The sequence below is a fragment of the Electrophorus electricus genome, chromosome 12 (genome assembly GCF_013358815.1).
Source record: "Electrophorus electricus isolate fEleEle1 chromosome 12, fEleEle1.pri, whole genome shotgun sequence".
NCBI lineage: Eukaryota > Metazoa > Chordata > Actinopteri > Gymnotiformes > Gymnotidae > Electrophorus > Electrophorus electricus.
In genome coordinates, this window is record NC_049546.1 from 122,306 (window position 1) to 141,587 (window position 19,282).

At 42.2% G+C, this 19,282-nt stretch overlaps 1 protein-coding gene across 4 annotated transcripts; it reads right to left on the reverse strand.

The window, feature by feature from the left end:
• Window positions 1-4,437: 4,437 nt before the first annotated feature.
• On the reverse strand, window positions 4,438-16,925 carry ccdc136b (coiled-coil domain containing 136b). Of its 4 annotated transcripts, XM_027028097.2 has the most exons (10): window positions 16,273-16,925; window positions 15,211-15,315; window positions 12,244-12,444; window positions 11,674-11,748; window positions 10,927-11,244; window positions 9,149-9,260; window positions 8,190-8,391; window positions 7,028-7,165; window positions 6,053-6,158; window positions 4,438-5,352 (listed from the first exon to the last, which is right to left on the reverse strand). In XM_027028097.2, the coding sequence occupies exons 2-9, from the start codon at window positions 15,260-15,262 to the stop codon at window positions 6,063-6,065; spliced, it is 1,194 nt and encodes a 397-aa protein (XP_026883898.2). In that variant the 5' UTR covers window positions 15,263-15,315; window positions 16,273-16,925; the 3' UTR covers window positions 4,438-5,352; window positions 6,053-6,062. The 4 variants fall into 4 exon arrangements, with proteins under 4 accessions (XP_026883898.2, XP_026883901.2, XP_026883899.2 ...); XM_027028100.2 differs by lacking the exon at window positions 16,273-16,925 and having other exon boundaries at window positions 6,053-6,118; window positions 15,211-15,500; XM_027028098.2 differs by lacking the exon at window positions 16,273-16,925 and having other exon boundaries at window positions 4,438-5,194; window positions 15,211-15,500.
• Between the last annotated feature and the right edge of the window lie 2,357 nt (window positions 16,926-19,282).

The window sequence follows — 19,282 nt, forward strand, 5'->3', positions numbered from 1 at the left end:
CCACTGCGTGGGTTTATAAATCTTGGGGCCCCCGGGCCACGTCAGATGTGAGGAACGCCGCTGTCATGTCGCGCACATGAGCGATGAACGCCTCACACCCTGAAGGATAGCGGACACGCTGCGGATTGGTCGACGCAGAGCTACGAGGCTGTGATTGGCTGGAGCACATATCTCGCAACAGTTGCGACAATGAACTTTATTTTTACGCTTTCCGAAACGGGCAGAGGGCCGCGCGCTGACCCGCGCATCAGGCTGAGCACGCGGCCCTGAAAAGAAAGTGACGTATGGTAGCGGGAATCGCTCTAACGATCTAATATTAATCCTTTAAACATATCCAGGGAGTTGGATCAACTTTACAGACCTCTAATGAATTGGGTAACATCGATTTTTCCACAGTGTAGAAAGAGTTGCAGTCGTCATACCTCTTATATCAAACCTACAACCTGTGCACAAGAAGTGGAAGAAATATTTCATTTAGTGTGCACTAGAGAGTAAATGTGGGTTTTAACTTTAGATTTAGACAAAGGAATGTAATGTTCATGTTTCATTATTTGTTTTTTGACACTGTTAATAAAACAAATATGGTTTATTCTATGTATCCATGTATTTATTTTTTTTATTATTGCTAAATGTTTGATGTGGTTGTGTCTTGTAACATTAATTCAAAGAAAACTGAATTATTTTAATAAAATATATAAAGTGCATAAAAATCAAACAATGGATAATCAAATAAGTGTAAAGCTGTACCTAAAATCTTAAACAGTGTCTTGGGCCTGCCTGAAAGCTAGTCTGAACAGATTGGTGTTTATTCTCAGTGTAGATATGTCCACTGTCAGGCATTCAGAGGTTCTGTAACAGCTGATCCCTTTTAAGAGCTGCACAGATGCTAAATGCTTAGTGTTGACCTCAGACACGGTTAATTAACTGATGAGCTCCCAGTGACCTAAGAGGTCTGCTAGGATCCTTTTTGAGTTTCTATGTCAGATAGAAACTTTGGCCCTGGACCATTCACTGATTCACAAAGTAATAGAAGCTCAGAGTCAATGCTGGAAGATAACATAAGGATTAAAGAACAGAGTTGGTGTCTGTGGTTATTTGAGCTTCTTCCAGTAGGACAAGAAGTGTCTCATTTCTCTCCATCTCAATCAGTTAATATTCTGGATACAGTTGAATGCTGATTTAGTAACTGCTTTGACATGACTGCTAAAACTGAGATTGGAGTCTATTTGAACACCTTGGTTGCAAACCAGTGTTTGTTCCAGTTAAAAGTGTCACTTGTCTGTACTGGATAAGAATGTAAATGTCAGGGTAAATTGTAATGTGTCTGTGCTGGATTAAAGTGCAATGTGTCTGTGCTGGACTGAAGTGTAAAGTGTCTGTATTGAAGTTATGTCTAGTCTTTGTGACGTTTTGGGGGGATGCAACAGGAGATGTTGGTCTAAGATAGATAAAGATAGATAGATAAAGATAGATAAAGAAGAGATTGCTTCTGATGGTATTGTGGAATAGAGTTTAAGAGGTTTGTTTTGTTAATTCTTTACTAAACCTCTCCACACATGACACCATAGTAACATGATAGATCAGCATTTACAACTCGGTAACATTTAAAATGTTAATGTATAAAGTCGCGTTGTAAACATGTCTACTGCAAAAAGCTTGAAGGAAAAACAATTAAGTTTTAAATGAGTTTATTCCTACTTAACTGTGGTTAGTACCCCAGTAATGGTGCACAGCCTCCCAGTCCCTACTGAGCTACACAAACATGCTTCTAGAGTTTCCTGACTAGTAAGATCCACCAGAGAAATCTTACATGTATGAAGCATGACTGGCTTGTTTGCCTGAAGGTGTATTTTGGGAGAAGAACCCCCAGTGACTCAGCATGAGTGACCTTTAGTGACCCCATAGTACTCGTCTGAGACATGTCTGACCAACCAGTGTTGACAGTAGTGTACTTGGGTTTGAGAAAGGTGCCTCATAAATTAAACTAATAATGATAATAATAATAATAATAACAATAATAACAACAACCTGAAAAGAAGCACTGAGAGCTTTTTAAACTATTTCTGCAGCGTAAAATGATGGTACTCTTTTACATGTGTCATACGTCAGTTATTTTTATACAGTTTTGCAGCTTTACATTACACCATGTTTTAAAAAACAAAACAATACAATGTGGTTTATTTTCAACAAAAACACCAGAAAAACATATAAGAACCTACATGAAACATTGTTATAGAAACATCTACACTTTTGAATAACTGTCACATGGTCCTTACACAGGGGTGAAGGAGAGAGCCTTACATCAATGCTGAATACATCAAACACACTCATCATCATACACACTATATGCACTGTACACATATCATATACAGTCATACATATGTTAATGACACTATTATGCATATATCATACACCTTGAACAATATACAACACAAACTATATACAGTACACAGCTTAGGTTAAGGGTTATGAAACATTGGCCTATTTGAAAGATTGATCTAGAAACTTATAGGAAACATTGGTATATGGTATAAACCTATAGGAAACATTGGTATATAGTATAAACCTATACAAAACATTGGTATGTAGTATAAACCTATGAAAGCCACTGGTATACAAATCTATACCAAACAATAAGCCTTGGTTGAAGATTTCCCTTAGTTTTTGGACTTACTAAAAGTTTCGTCATGTGTTACTCAAATGTGCCACCAACACACACTCATCATGATGCACTCAAGGAGGTCACACACTGACCTCGTCAGCTTTATGGGCAGTAGCCAGTCACGTGGCATTCCTGTGTTTTATCTTACAGACTGTGTATTAATAAACCAGAGCAGGGAAGACACTGCTCATGGCACCAGTCCACTACACATACCCACAAACCCATCAATGACATTTCAACCCTTTGGAGAAACTCTACTGAATTCTTATATTTATTCATTTATTTTTCAAAACATGTACAGTACAAAATATACTTCTGAGTTACAAAATGACCACATTAATCCCTTCTGATGAATATCAGACATCTTATACCTATAAAGACTCATACTGAATGACATGCAAAAATTTAAGGATTAAAGTGAGGATTAAAATTAATTTTAGGATTAGGGCTCGGAGCAACTTTAGGGTTAGAGTTATGAGTAAATTTAGGGTTAGGGTTAGGATTATCTTTAGGGTTAGGATTAATATTAGGATTAACTTTAAAGTTATGTTTAGGATTACTGTTAGGGTTGGATTAACTTTAGGGTTAGGGTTAGGTGTTAACTTTATGGTTAGGGTGAAGAGTCATTTAAGCATTTACATTTTACTCACATAGGCTATATTGCAATAATCAACCTAGAATCTAAAATAGATTTTTCAATTGTATTAACATGCAAAAATAGTTTTGCTGCAAACTACAAAGCAACATTTGCTTAAATAAACACAGTAGCCTGACTAGTGACAGCTCCCTACTGACTGAGTGCTACTAAAACAAATTCAGTTCCACATAAATCTAATTTCTCAGCTCAACCACAATCATGTTCTCATTAGATTTACAAAGAAACAGAATATTTGTTGCTGTTTTAATGGTAGTCTATGAAAGAGGGATGAAAAGGGTATATTGCTTTATTCTTGTCTCCTGCTAAGAGGAAACTGAATTTGTTTCCTGTTGTTCATTACAGAGGCTGCAGTTGGAAGCTTGGTGACGGCATGCAGGAGTATGTGTGATTAGCTTTATAGAATCACCACACAGCCTTCACTGTAACTTAGAGTTAGCAAATATACTTTAATGTTCAAAATATTCATATTATTATAAATAACGATATTGTAAAATGGTAAGATGATATGATTACAAACTTTTTTCCTCTAAAGTTTCTGATTATATAAAACATCTAATAAGGACTTATTAGAAACATCACAAAACAACTGAAAATAAAAAATTTTTAAATGAGAGATTTTACCACCTTCAAAAATTAGATAAAGATAGAGAACCCTATAAGACCACAGTATCTAAACCCTAAATGTGTCTAAATGTGTTAGCAGAACTTCCACCCATAACTACTCATTACCAGTTTATTTATTTAGAAAGAAAATATCCACACGGTTTTAACTATGAAGAGTATGTGATTTGTTCTGTCTTCCCAGATCAAACAGTAAACAGATCATTAAAGTCTTTGATGGTGTTAGGTGTCTACTGAAGAAGGTTTGGTTTTATAATCCTAATAGTCCTCTAATATGTCTAGTGGACATATTCAAAAAACCTCTAAAGATCACATAATGTGTGTGTTTTTCTGATAGTTGGACAGACAAACATAAATATTCTTCTTAAAGTAAACCATTTACATTTACAGCATTTAGCAGAGGCTCTTATCCAGAGTGACTTACAAAAATGCTTTGTCGTTTACTCATAGAATATATCCTAGTACAATACAGTAGGTTAGAATCAAACATACTAGAATACTGTAGAATACAGGAATGAATGCTGATACCTAGAAGTACAAAATACATAAGGTCTATCTTAAACAATGATAAGTACTATAAACCAACACCTGTACTCTACCAGAAACACCCTGGAAAGAGGGAAAAACACCAACAAAAAGAAACTTTTGTAACATATTTTAGGTTAGGGTTTCCCATAACCCTAGACTATTATAAAAACATCCAAATATACAAATATATCTTCATCTGTGTAAACACACTAAAAAGTCTTCTGCAGAGTGTGTGTGTGCTGCAGGACACCTGGTCTACAGAACACCTGGTCTGTAGGATACCAGGACTAGAAGACATCTGGACTAAATTGGGGACACATTATTATGACATATCAATTTTGTCCCTGATTTAGAGATAGAGAAAAAGCTTTGCATACTTATTGCATTCAAAACCTTTTTTGTCTATTAGTAATTCAAAATTTATTATTTTAGCTTTTTTCACATAACACCACATAAAGGAACATTCTATACAACACAACAACGCTTGAATAAATGAATAAATTAATGTCTATGAAACAGAGTTCATTTTAAAAATTAAATTAAGTGTAATTTCATTACAAGCAATTTTTAAAAATCAGAATGGAGTAAAGTTAGTAAAGGGAGCTCCCACTGCACCTTCTGGTCACAGGGTCACAGGGTCACAGATTCATAGGGTCACAGGGACACAGGGTTACAGGGTCACAGCATGCAGAGTCTGTGCCAGGGCTGGCTCAGGCCCACGGGGTCTGCACAGGCATGTAAGCACAAGCTCACGTGTTGCCAGAGCAGGGGCGGAGTCAAGCCCCCCACTGATGAAAGGTCAATAGATGCAATATTACACAAGCACACAGAGAATGACACCTGCAGTACTGCTGGAGTCCATCCAGACATACACACAGATCCCCTGAAATACAGAGGAACCTGGTGATTATACACACACACACACACACACACACACACACACACACACACACACACACACACACAAACACACATAGACACACACAGACACACACACACAGACACACACACAGACACACACACACAATCACAGACACACACACACACACACACACACACACACAATCACAGACACACACACACACACACACACATATACACACAAACACACACAGACATACACACATATACACACACAGACACACACACACAATCACAGACACACACACACACACACACACACTCACACACACACACACACACACACACACTCACAATCACATACATACACACACACACACACACACAAACACACATAGACACACACAGACACACACACACACACAGACACACACACAGACACACACACACAATCACAGACACACACACACACACACTCACACACACATACACACACACACACACACACACACACTCACAATCACATACATACACACACACACACACACACACACACACTCACAATCACATACATATACACACACGCACTCACATACATACACGTACATAGATACATGTACATATGCTTCTTTCATAATATGCTCAAAGCACAGCACTATAACAGACTGTGTGTTAGATCTGAATTTGATTAGATATGAAGGACAGTTGCAACCACACTGTACCTTTGGTTCTCTAGACTGCCAGCTCACACCAGCAGCACCAAAGAACAGCGACGATGACAGTCATTCCTAGGAAAGGGAGCGAGAGAACAGATGGCTGAGTGGAGGACTGAGAGAGATGGACAGGGGAGATGGAGGGAAAGATGGAGGGAGAAAGATGGGGGAGAGATGGAAAACCACTAATTAAAGAATGAATGGAAGATGAAAACCTTAAAAACAAAAACACAATGTTCTTTATGGAACATTCTGGATGGTTGGGGTTGAAGTGGGATTAGAGTTAGGGTTAAGGTTAGGTTTAGGGTTAGGGGTTGGGATTAGGATTAGAGTTAGGGGTAGGGGTTGGGGATTGGGTTTAGGGTTAGGTTTGTGACATATGAATGTGAGAGACTGACAGAAGGGGACAGATCTTACATTTGATAAGCAGCAGGTGGAGTTGATGTGGAGAACTAAGTGTTGAAGTTAGGAATTGTGGTGGACAAAGATTGGAGGTTTCTGAGGTTTAATGGTTATGTGTAGAGATGTTGAGGGTTAGGTGTAGAGGTTGGGATTGGTGTAGAGGTTGGGGTTGGTGTAGAATTTATGGATTGGTGTAGAGGTTGGGGCTTAGGTGTAGAGGTTGGGGGTTAGGTGTAGAGGTTGGGGGTTAGGTGTAGAGGTCAGGGGTTACTGTCGAGGTTGAGGGCTGGTGTAGAGGTTAGTGTAGAGGTTGGGGGTTAGGTGTAGAGGTTAGAATTGGTGTAGAGGTTGGGTTGGTGTAGAGGTTGGGGTTAGGTTAGAGGTTGGGAGTTAGGTGTAGAGGTTGGGGGTTATCTTAGGAGGTTGGGGGTTGGTGTAGAGGTTGGGAGTTGGTGTATCAGTTGGGGATTGGTGTAGAGGTTGGAGGTTAGGTTAGAGGTTGGGGTTTAGGTGCAGAGGTAGGGGTTGGTGTAGAGGTTGGGGGTTAGATGTAGAGGTTGGGCTTGGCAGGTATTTCTCCACCTGTTGCTCGCTCCCATCTGTTATCTTTTCTAGCTCCTCCCTACAGTGCAACAGCTCCAGTTCCAACTCTGCCCGCTCCTTCTGACTGGTCTCAAACAGGTCCTGTAGTTCCCTCAGGTCAGTCCGCACCCTATCACACTAGAACACATACACAGCAGATGGAAACATGGTCCATAGTATGTGATGCTTGCATTCACAGAGCATCCATGCCTTAATTCTCATTCACACTGCAACTCCTCTGACAAAAACGAAAGAATGTTCCTCCCAAACCATGGTGCAACATAAAACAAAACAAGTGCAACAGACAACACTCTACACGAGTGCAAACAATACAATACAGTGCAATAATATCATACAATAAATAAATACAGGACACGACGAGTACGCAATGAACAGACAGTGCATTTATTTTTATCAGTATGCAGTACTGGGAATATGTAAAGTGGGTTGTGCATAGGAGTCAGTGACATGCTATACTGAACATAGCAGTCACCAGTAGCAACTAGAACAGTTCAGAGTACAGTGCTGATTTAGTACAGTATTCTAGCAGCAAGTAGGAATGATGTGCAAGAGTGCAAAAGGATATATGTATGTAAAGTGTGTATGTGTATAAAGCATATATGTGTGTAAAGCATATATGTGTGTAAAGTTTGACTTCAGCAACTACTCCGATACAAAAACAGTGTGTGTGTGTGTGTGTGTGTATGGGTGTATGTGTGTGTGGGTATGGGTGTATGTATGTGTGTATCGATATGTATGTATGTATGTGTGTGTTTGTGTGTGTGTGTGTGTGTGTGTGCGTGCGTGACTGTGCATGTGTGTATGTGTATAGAAGTGTCCATTTGTTGGAAATGGAATTGGAATTAGCCAGCATTTAAACATTTAACAGAGTTCAGCCGTTTGCCAACATTTGCCAACATTTAACCCCTCTGACCAGGTTACTATATTATACTTAGACACTAGAGGTCTTTTTCATACTATATGTCTAAAGACAAAGGTGTCAGAATAATGCTAATTTTCAGTCATACGTGTAGTGATTCATAGAAAATTAGATACTCAAAGCACTCTAAGAATGAATGTTTAATGACTATATCACCATAGCTACCTGGTTCCCATTTCCTTCCCTAGTGCGTCTGCCCCAGCGGACAGGTGCCCATCTTACCTGCCTCTGCACCTGCTCAGCTCGCTCCTCCGCCTGCTTCAGCTGGTCCCGTAGAGACAGCACCTCGGAGAAGCCTCCACCCAAGCTGCCAGGTGGGAGCGGCTTGTCTTCAAAGGAAATGTTCTTCTGGATACAAACATCCACCAGCCTGTGGTTTGATCCTGATCCCTCGGGCTTCACAGCCTCTCCTGTGCTTTCAGAGCTGGTCAGAGATGCAGAGTAAAGTAACATATTAAACTCAACACAGTGCTATACGTGTGTGTGTGTGTATGTGTGTGTGTGTGTGTGTGTGTGTGTGTGTGTGTGTATGTGTTTGTGTGTGTGCGCGTGCATATAGTTGTACTTTCAGATGGCAAAATGAAATAGTGGGAGTTGCTGGTAATGAAGGGAGCGAGAGAGATAGAGAGAAAGAGGGAGAGAGGGAGAGAGTATGTGTGTGAGAATGTGTGTATGTAGAGTGTGTGTGTGTGTGTGTCTGTCTTTGGCCAGTAGATATGTTAGTATGGCTGGTAAGATACATATTTAAAAATTACTTTTCATACTTTATCCTCATTTTCCAAGTACCACCGAACTGCAATCAGCCCTTCCAATGTGCACAAAATGTTTTTTTAATTAAAGGAATATTTCAAATTAAATGAATTGTCTTCCAGCAAATAAAATTGCCTTAGCTACATAAAGGTGTGGAGTTACTGCTGTAAAACGCGTCCTCTGCATTGGCACATGTGTGTGGTCAGTCAGAGCTCTGCACGATCAGTAAACTGTACAGTTATGTGCCATACGTCCCCACATCTCTGAGCTGTGTTCAAATATATGACACATACGTTATATAAAGGACTGTAATCTTATACCCTCATTAGTGTTGTTAACATTGTGACTCTCAGACCACTCAAGAATTCAAGAATCAGTGTGAGAGGGAGAGAAAAACCGTGTTTAACTCTGTGTGTGTGTGTGTGTTGTACCCTGTACACTGTATCAGCTGTAATCTCTGTGCCAGTCTGCTGTTGGCCTGCTTCAGTGTCTCACACTCTGCTTTTACTCCAGCATATTCTCCCCTCAGCTGCTCCATCTCACCTGGACAAACAAACACTCAGTCAGTCACTCAGTCACTCACTCACTCAGTTGCTCCATCTCACCTGGACAAACAAACACTCAGTCAGTTAGTCTGGCAGTCATTCAGTAAGTCAGTTATTTTCACAATCAGTTATTCAGTCTTTTATTCACTCAGTCACTCTGAGTCATTTATTCTTTCAGTCAGTTATCAGTTATTCACTCAACAAAACTATTAGAGGTATAATGTGTGCAGAGGTAAAGATCAGGGCCAGTGTCCGGGGGAATAACAGTTTGAGGAATATCAGTGCGGGGAATAACAGTGTGAGGAAATATAGTGTGAGGAATATCATTGTGGGGAAATATAGTGTGAGGAAATATAGTGTGAGAAATAACAGTGTGAGGGCTAACAATGTGGGGAATAACAGTGTGGGGAATAACAGTGTGAGGAATAACAGTGTGGGGAATATCAGTGTGGGGAATAACACTTTGAGGAAATATAGTGTGAGGAATAACACTGTGAGGATTAAACGTGTGGGAAATAACCAAGAGCCCATAGGTTGCTTCCAGTTTAACAAGTACAACGTGATACGTTGATGGTCATAGAATTCAGATGACTGAGATCTGGGGTAGTGAGCAGCTCAGAATAACATGAACTTGTCTGATGTAAATGTACAATGTTTTGATTTGGAGTGTCAATGTGAGAAATGAAAATGCTGACAGATAAACTGATCCAGTCAAAGACAACCAGGTCAAGCTTAGTGTTTGAGCTTGGGTTAGAGTTAAGGTTTACGAGTTAGTGTTAGGGTTATGGTTTAGGAGTTAGTGTTAGGGCTAGGGTTTAAGAGTTAGTGTTAGGGTTTAGGAGTTAGGGTTAGTGTTAGGGTTTAGGAGTTAGCGTTGGGGTTAGGGTTTGGCTTTAGGAGTTAGTGTTAGGGTTAGAGTTTAGGAGTTAGGGTTTGGAGTTAGTGTTATGGTCAGGGGTAGGCTTTAGGAGTTAGTGTTAGGGTTTAGGTTTAGGAATTGGTGTTAGGGTTAGTGTTAGGGTTTAGGAGTTAGGTTTAAGAGTTCGTGTTAGGGTTAGTGCTAGGGTTTAAGAGTTAGTGTTAAGGTTAACCCCTAACGGCTGGGGTTCTTTACAACGTTCACATTCTTCCAAGTGTTTCAACATGTGATGTCATTCTCTCACTAATGACATCACCCTCTCATTAGTGACATCACCCTCTTGGTATGTGTGCTACCCCCCTTCCAAACACACGCGCTGTGCTGGAGGCCTCTGACTTTTATTAAACACAGAGTGATTGATGCTTCTGGCTGCAGTGTGAAGACACCTTTGGAGATGACATGTATGCTCCTTCCACACTGATCTCAGCACAGGCAGCAGCGTGTGAGGGCAGCCTGACCTTCAGGAGCCAAAATAAAGATCTGATGGGCCACAAGTGCAGTGTGATGTGATCAGACCTCCTGAAGATGATCACTCTGAACACTTAAAGAAGGTCTGAACAGAACCAGTGCAGAGAACCTGGGCCATGGACTGGGCTCCTTTACAGTTGCCTGGGTGATTGCAAGCAGCGCCAGAACAATTTTAACTTTCTCCCCCCTCTCTTCTCTCCCCTCTCCTCCTCTTTCTTCTCTCCTCTCCTCTCCTCCTCTTACCCCTCTCCTCCTCTCTCCTTTCCTCTCCTCTTACCCTCTCTCCTTTCTCCTTCTCTCCTCTCCTGCTCACGCCGTTGGCTCTTCATGGCGATTTCTGCTCGTAGTGTCACCATTTCCAGCTCGTACTCCTGTGCTGAGCTCTCCATGCAGCCGAGTTCAGCGCGGAGTCGGCACAGCTCCTCCTGCAGGCTGGCAATGTCATTCTCACGCTCTCCTGCGGCCTCCTCAGCTCCCTGCTGGAGCAGCCGCACCTCCTCCCGAGCCACGCGTACCTCCTCTTGTGCCTCCGCCAGCTCTCGCTCCTTCTGCTCATCCAAGGCATCCAACTCCTCCTGAGCAGATTGCAGCTGGGCTGGAGATACAGACAGACAGAGAGAGAAACAGACAGAGGGAGAGAGACAGACAGATAATTTCTGACTCACTCTTCCAGTAGGTGGTCCTATTTCTTCCAGATGTCTGCAGGGTTGAGGGTGTGGTGCAGGATTATTGCTGTTCCTGGGATTACGCGCTTGTGGATTGAGATTGATGACATCATTCCTGGGGTGTGTTGGAGTCACTGCTCCATCTTAGGGGTCACAGCCCTTATACTTCTAACCAATATTGTTTTATTAATAATTTAAAAAGCATTTTAATATAATGGATTAAAGTTTGTTTCTAAAACAAATATAATTTGGGAAAGTTGTTACCCTACATATGAATTCAGTTTCAAAACACGTGCATGTGTGTGTTTGTTGTTTGTGTGTTTTATTGTTTGTGTGTCTTGGCCCCTCAGGATTGTTACCTTGTAGGCACTGAATTTGCAGAGTGAAGGCTTCCGCCTGGTGGGCACTGGCCAAGCGTTCATCCTCCAACAGACCTGCACATCAGCAGATCAGCAGAGATATTAGACTGGAGATACTAGAAGAGTGGGAGGAACACTGGGATAAAACGTTCCTACAGTGAGAGGAACATTGGGATAAAACGTTCCTACAGTGAGAGGAACATTGGGGTAAAACATTCCTACAGTGAGAGGAACATTGGGATAAAACATTCCTACAGTGAGAGGAACATTGGGATAAAACGTTCCTACAGTGGGAGGAACAGCATGTGCTATATGTGCGTTCTGCTCTCTGTGTCAGAAGCCCTGCTGTGTGACTGGTGGCCTCAGCACTGTGGAGGAAGATGTTCCCACTCTCTGAGCATGCTCAGTGGGGATGAGTGATGTCATCAACCAAGTTGGAGCTAGGACAGCATGTCTGGAAGCTTCTGTGAGGCTGCAGCTGTCGTCCCATTCCACACACGCCAGCCTGACACACAGTCTCTCCACACACGTTATTCAGGGTGGATGTGGAGGGTGGAGGTCTGAACTCACCCTGTAGTTCTGCTCCACTCTCATCCTGCTTCTGGGATGCATCTCGCACCTCCTCCAATTCCACTAGCAGTTGGAGCACCTGAGCCCTCAAATCCTCCAGCTCCACCTGTTCCACCTGCTCACACAGCATATGCTCCGCCTGCTCCGCCTTCTCTTGCTTCTCCATCAGGGCCTCCACTGTCTTTAGCTCACTACTCTTGTCTACACCAGCAAAGAAACATGTGACAAACATGTGAGAAACACTATCACTGCAAACAGTAGATAAAGATACAACACAACAGAAATACCCGACATTTCTTTACAGCTCTTTACTGCCACTGTTGAACACAGAATATTTCAAACTCAATTCTGTCTTTCCTTTTTACCAATATAACAAAGATGTTATATTTGACCTTTTCACTTTTCCTTCTCTACTTAGTCGAGGACAAACATGTTATATTTTACAACAGCAGCAGACTAGTATCTGAGATCTTTTATAAGAATTCATCCTTCATATGAGAATAATCATATAAGCACAACATCAGGAAGACTGACTCACCTACAGTATGGGTGAATGTGGGGGGTATGTGTGGGGTATTTGTGGGTGTATATGTGGGTGAATTTGAGGGTGTATGTGAGGGGTATTTGTGGGGTATGTGTAGGTGAATGTGTGGGTGTATTTATGGGGTGTGTGTGTGGGTGAATGCGTGGGGCATGTGTGGGTGAATGCGTGGGGTATGTGTGGGTGAATGTGTGAGGTATCTAAGGCTCTCTCTGTAAACTCCCGCTTCCACTAGTTCAGGTGAAGGTTAGATGGCCCTCATCAGTCACAACTTTTTAGGGCTCGTTAGTGAGGCGTTTAGGGACACATAGCGATGCTGCCATCTAGTGATGTATTAGCAAAACAACAGCTAGATGCCGATACATTTGAATTTATGTACATAAACAGATGTATACAATCCTCTACACTTAGAGTAATACACACATGCAAACACAGTCACCCACATACGATCGCTCACACACATACACAGTCACAAACATGCACACACATGTACACACACAATCACACAGACATACACACACACATACATATTTACACAAACATACACAAACACAAATACACACACACTCACACAATCACAAATAAATGTGCACACTAATACACGCACTCATACACAAACACACACACACACACACACACACATGGGCGCACACACATGCATCAGTGTATACATAAATGAACAATATATACAATTAATTAGCCAAAGCTAAAGAGTTCAAACAGTGAACAGGGTTATCAGTCTCGGAGGGGACAGATTCAGCAAAGACAGACGAGCATCTGATCATCTGATCACATGATCTGAGGGACCAGGATGTAGAGGAGGGTTCTGGTAATTATGTAATGAAAGAGCAGAAGCACTAAGCCCCTCCTCCAACCAACAAGAGATGCCTAACCCTCCACAGAAGGTTCTAGAAAATGAGTTTTGCTCTAAAATGGAAAAACAGTGTTTCACTTTCAAATCAGCCTTTTAAAAAACAGAAGCTTTTCAGTTTCACTGGAATTATGGTGACAAATGTTTTCAGATTCACATGTGTGTATAAATGTATAAAACACATGTACATACACACATGCAAATCTGTGTGAATGAGTGTGTGTATGTGTGAAAGAGAGAGAGAGAGAGAGAGAGAGAGAGAGAGAGAGTCTGTATGTGTGTGTGTGTGTGTGTGTGTGTGTGTGTGTGTGTGTGTGTGTGTGTGTGTGTGGTGTGTGTGTGTGTGTGTGTAGGAGGAGTGGGGATGGCAAAGCACTAAGATCCTCTAGGCTGTAGTGATAAGATTGAGGGGGTGAGCAGTGTGTAGGCAGTGTGTGTGTGTGTGTGTGTGTCAGTTATTGTCAACAACTCCTGCTTTGGGATGAATATGGGGTGAATGTCCCATTCTAACCCTAATCCTAACCCTAAACCTACCCGAAACCTAATCCTAATCCTAATCCTAACCCTAAACCCTAACCCTAACTCTAATCCTAAACCCTAACTCTAATCCTGAGTCTCTGAGGGTTTACTGCAAATGGCCCTCAGGTGGAATCAAGAAGAACGATCACACTCATATCCAACTGCTTTCTTCAGTTCACAGATTCATATATTCATATATCCATTTTGAAGCATTTTGTCATGTTGAACACTGAAACATGACAACACTTATGACCTTTAACCCTAAACCCTGGTTAGTCTGCAGGATCCGCAGCTCCAGAGCTGAGGTGTTGATAAAGGTAAAACACTCGTGAACCTCCACACACGATGATGTAACACATGAGGTTGGACACGACAAACATATACGACAGACCAGCACACAATGAAAATACTATTACCCCAAGTTTCCACAACACGAAGAACTGCATTCTCTGAATTCCTTTCTGTGGTTGAGTGTGTGTGTTGTGAAGCCTCCCACTCCCTGTATGTGCTGAGCGCCTGACAGCTCTGTCTGAAGCCAACCTCACACTACAGACTGTGAAAGCTTGTAATATCACAGAGATTCAGCCCACACTAGCGGTACACAAGAACACACACACACACCGGCGACGCCTGTACCTGTACGGGGAACTACTCCATCAGAGCTCATACGAGTTCATGCCAACCAGAGATCCACACAGCTGTGCACAATTCTTCTGCCCAAGTAAGAGTGCTTCACCAAACCGTCTCTCTCTGTGACTCCCTCTCTCCCTCTCCCACTCTGTGACTCTCTCTCTCCCTCCCTTTCTCTAACTCTTCCACGCATGTTTCCTCTGTTTCCTTCTCCCTCTCTCTCTCTCTCTCTCTCTTTTCTCTCAGCTTTTTAACAACTTCTTTTACCCTTTAAGACCATGTGTTAGCAATGATGTGCTCACTAGGTAAGGAGTTGTGTGTGCACATGCGTGTGTGTGTGTGTGTGTGTGTGTGTGTGTGTGTGTGTGTGTGTGTGTGTGTGTGTTTGAGAGAGTATGAGTTGTACCTGGGGAACCCAGAGCTTCTTCTAGAAGTGGTGGCAGGCGTAATCCATCCATGGTTTCCACAACGCTCTGGGAGGAGAAGGCTGGAGTCTGCACACCCACCGACGCTTAATACACACACACACACACACAGACACACAAACAAAAGGGAGGCTTATAGAACACACACACAGTGCACAGGGGAAAGTCTGGGGTCTGAAGAGACTTGTTCCCCTGAAAAAATGAAGGAGGAGAGGAGGGAGAGAGAAGGAGAGGAAGAAAGGGAAGAGAGAGACTGAGGGAGGAGGAGAGAAAGTTAGGGTTAGGGTTAGGGTTAGAGAGGTTAGGGTTAGGGTTAGGGTTAGAGAGGTTAGGGTTAGGGTTAGAGAGATTAGGGTTAGGGTTAGGGTTAGGGTTAGGGTTAGAGAGGTTAGGGTTAGGGTTAGGGTTAGAGAGATTAGGGTTAGGGTTAGAGAGATTAGGGTTAGGGTTAGGATTAGGGTTAGGATTAGGGTTAGAGAGGTTAGGGTTAGGGTTAGGTTAGGGTTAGGGTTAGAGAGGTTAGGGTTAGGGTTAGAGAGGTTAGGGTTAGGGTTAGGGTTAGAGAGGTTAGGGTTAGGGTTAGGGTTAGAGAGGTTAGGGTTAGGGTTAGGGTTAGAGAGGTTCAGCTATATCCGGCTTTGCTCTCATGTTATCTCTCTTTGTTTCTTTGTCTGTTGCTGAGAACTGTGTGTCCTGTCCCAGCGCCCAACACACGTCAGGCACTGCTGACTGCTATTTTCACCTCCTGCTCTAGTGCCTGACCAACACTCTTTAAAACTCTCAGCGTTCAGTCTGCTCCAAACGCCCTGTGTGTACGTTCGATGACGAGGTTCTTTTCTGTTTCCTCCGTGTTCAAACTAACCAGAAACTTTTATCCAGTCTAGAAGTGTCTCCTCCCTCTGCTGCTAACACAGCTGGATTCATATCTACGCAACACATCAAAAATGCATTGCACGCACGCACACACACACACAAGCACATGCACACACACACACACACACACACACACACACACACAAGCACACACACACACACATACACACATTGTGAATGACTCCAGGGAGATGCAGGCTGCTGGAACCCTTCTGTAGTCCTGAGAATTTTGGTCAGTCGCTTCCTCACTCACTCTCTGTCTGTTAGGCTGCAGCTGTGAGAAAATGACGCACAGAGCACAGGAAGTGGGTCTATACTTGTGTTTCTGAGACAGATACAGGCTGAGAGGGAGAAGACAGACAGTGTGTATGAGACTAAGAGAGAGTAGTGATTAATTACTCTGAATACTGCACTGAACCCAGAATACTGCAAGACAGTGTAACCCAGAACATTACACCCAAACTGCTGCACCCTAACCCTTAAGCCCTAACTCCTAACTGGAGTCACCAGAATAGATGTGTGTGTGTGTGTAGGTTCAGATACATACTGTGCTGACACATATATCCACATAGGGGACAACTGCATATAAGGGTCCTCTATAGCTGTTATCAGTCTGTTTCAGATGTATGTACTTGGGGTTGATAACTAGCCTTTGTTCTCCACACAACTGGAATTGTCCCCTTTTTAAAAAGCTGGATATTTATGCTTATAAAAATGGTGACTTACAACTTAAAATTCACTTTAAAATGTATGGCACCTTTAGGTAAAACTGTACAGCAGTACTGCTACTAACCCTAACCCTAACCCTTAACCCTAACCCCTAACCCTTAACCCCTAACCCTTAATGTCTAACCCTAACCCTAACCCTAACCCCTAACCCTAACCTAACCCTAACCCTTAACCCTAACCCTAATCCTAACCCCTAACCCTTAACGCCTAACCCTAACCCCTAATGCCTAACCCTTAACGCCTAACCCTAACCCCTAACCCTTAACGCCTAACCTTAACCCTAACCCTTAACCCCTAACCCTAATCCTAACCCCTAACCCTTAACGCCTAACCCTAACCCCTAACCCTTAATGCCTAACCTTAACCCTAACCCTAACCCTTAACCCTAACCCCTAACGCCTAACCCTAACCCTTAACCCTTAACGCCTAACCCTTAACCCTAAACCCTAACCCTTAACCCTAACCCTTAATGCCTAACCCTAACCCTAATCCCTAACCCTTAATGCCTAACCCTAATCCTAACCCCTAACCCTTAACGCCTAACCCTAACCCTAACCCCTAACCCTTAACGCCTAACCCTTAACGCCTAACCTTAACCCCTAACCCTAACCCCTAACCCTTAACGCCTAACCCTAACACTTAACCCTAACCCCTAACCCTTAACGCCTAACCTTAACCCCTAACCCTAACCCTTAATGCCTAACCTTAACCCTGACCTTAACTCATAACCCTGACCCTGCAAGTGTAAGTTACCTTTCTGCAGCTGTAACAGACTGTAACTGTAATACATTTGAATTTTTTGTATACTGATTATGTAATTCTTGTACATGTATTACTACTCAATCCTCTCAATGTTAGAGTCAAACTGAAAATCTCTTACACACATGCAAAACAACTTTACAAACACACAATACACAGACCCACAAATCTCACTAATGCACACACACACACACACACACACACATCTGCACATAAGTGTATGGACTCACACACTCAGCACTTAACTCCATGTTTTCCTCAGACTGTGAACTGTTGCTGGGCAACAAGAGGAAAAATGAACTTGAGAAATAGGACAGCTTGGATTGTTTTGCAAGATTAAAGCCATTCTGAATATTTCAGTACAACAGAACTTAAATCTGAACTATCTGTGCCAGTGTGTAGCACTGTGTGTTCAGGCAACACAGAGCACCCACTAGAGGCCAAGGCTTCAGTAACATGCTACATGTTTGCAAAAGAGAGTCTGCATGATAGAGGCCCATCTGAATGACATGAAACTGAATACAATATTGATACACATACACACACTCACACATTCTCTTTCTTTATTACCAACCCTGCATTTACACAACACTTTGTTATTCTGCACTTAACAGCTTCCACTGACTCCTTCATTGTAGCAAAACCACCATCCACACAAACCTGGACCCCGAGGGTTAGGGTTTGAACACATCTGCCACAGACAGACTTGCTCCTCCTGGTGGAATCTTTGGGAAATGAAAACTCTGTCAAGGACGTGGGGTACAGTGTCTGCCAGCAGAGGGCAACATTGTTCATCTAGTGCAATAGTTCAAGACTGAGGCCACTAAGGGTACCTGTTTAAATGACATATTTCATTGCAAAGGAGTAAAATAGGATGAAAGTGTTTCAGGAGTTCCATGGACAACGTTTATAAATGTTGTATATGAAAGGTCTGATGAATCCTGAAGATTTTCAGTGACATTATTTATTTGTCAATTAAATGTGTATTTATCACAGTTAATAATGAATGGTTTTTTTTATTATTAAAATAGCAAGAGGTCAAGGGTTATGGTTTTATTTCATATTGACCATTTTCATCAAACATTTTCTATGCATAAAATCACTTTTAACATAAATATTAAAAATGTATTATGTATTATGCCTGCATGTACATACCCAAGTCCAAGCAGACTTTTACTTTCACAGCACAGTGGGTAGCACGGTGGCTTGGTGGTTAGTGTGTGTTCCTCTCAGCACTCATGTCTGAGTCCCTATCTGGATGAAGATTTCATGTTCTCCCTGGGTCTGTGTGGGATTCCTTGGGTTTCCTCCCACAATCCAAAAACATGGATGTTAGATCAATTGGCTATCCCAAATAAATCATGATTGTGTGTCTGCATGTTGTCCTAGTGTGTGTGATTGTGTATCTGCATATTCAGTGGCTCTGTCCTGGGTGTTGTGCTCTCTCCCAGTGGTGGGTTGTGCTCTATCCTGGGTGTTGTGCTCTCTCCCAGTGGTGGGTTGTGCTCTATCCTGGGTGTTGTGCTCTCTTCCCTCCGTGCACCTGATTCAGTCCCCTAGGGGGCTGAGGTTTCCAGTTGAGAGTACGATGTGTGCAATTGACTGCACATATGGTGTTAATTGTAAAGTGACCTTGAATGGTGCTCTATAAATACAACTATATATTACATAACATGTATATATACACTCCCT

Coding starts and splice junctions, on each gene's coding strand:
- ccdc136b (XM_027028097.2), bottom strand. CDS start 15,262: ATGGATGGATTACGCCTGCCACCACTTCTAGAAGAAGCTCTGGGTTCC. Junction 11,245..11,673: donor GCAAATTCAGTGCCTACAAG/GTAACAATCCTG, acceptor CTGTATCTCCAG/CCCAGCTGCAATCTGCTCAG. Junction 7,166..8,189: donor CTGAGCAGGTGCAGAGGCAG/GTAAGATGGGCA, acceptor TATGTGTTCTAG/TGTGATAGGGTGCGGACTGA.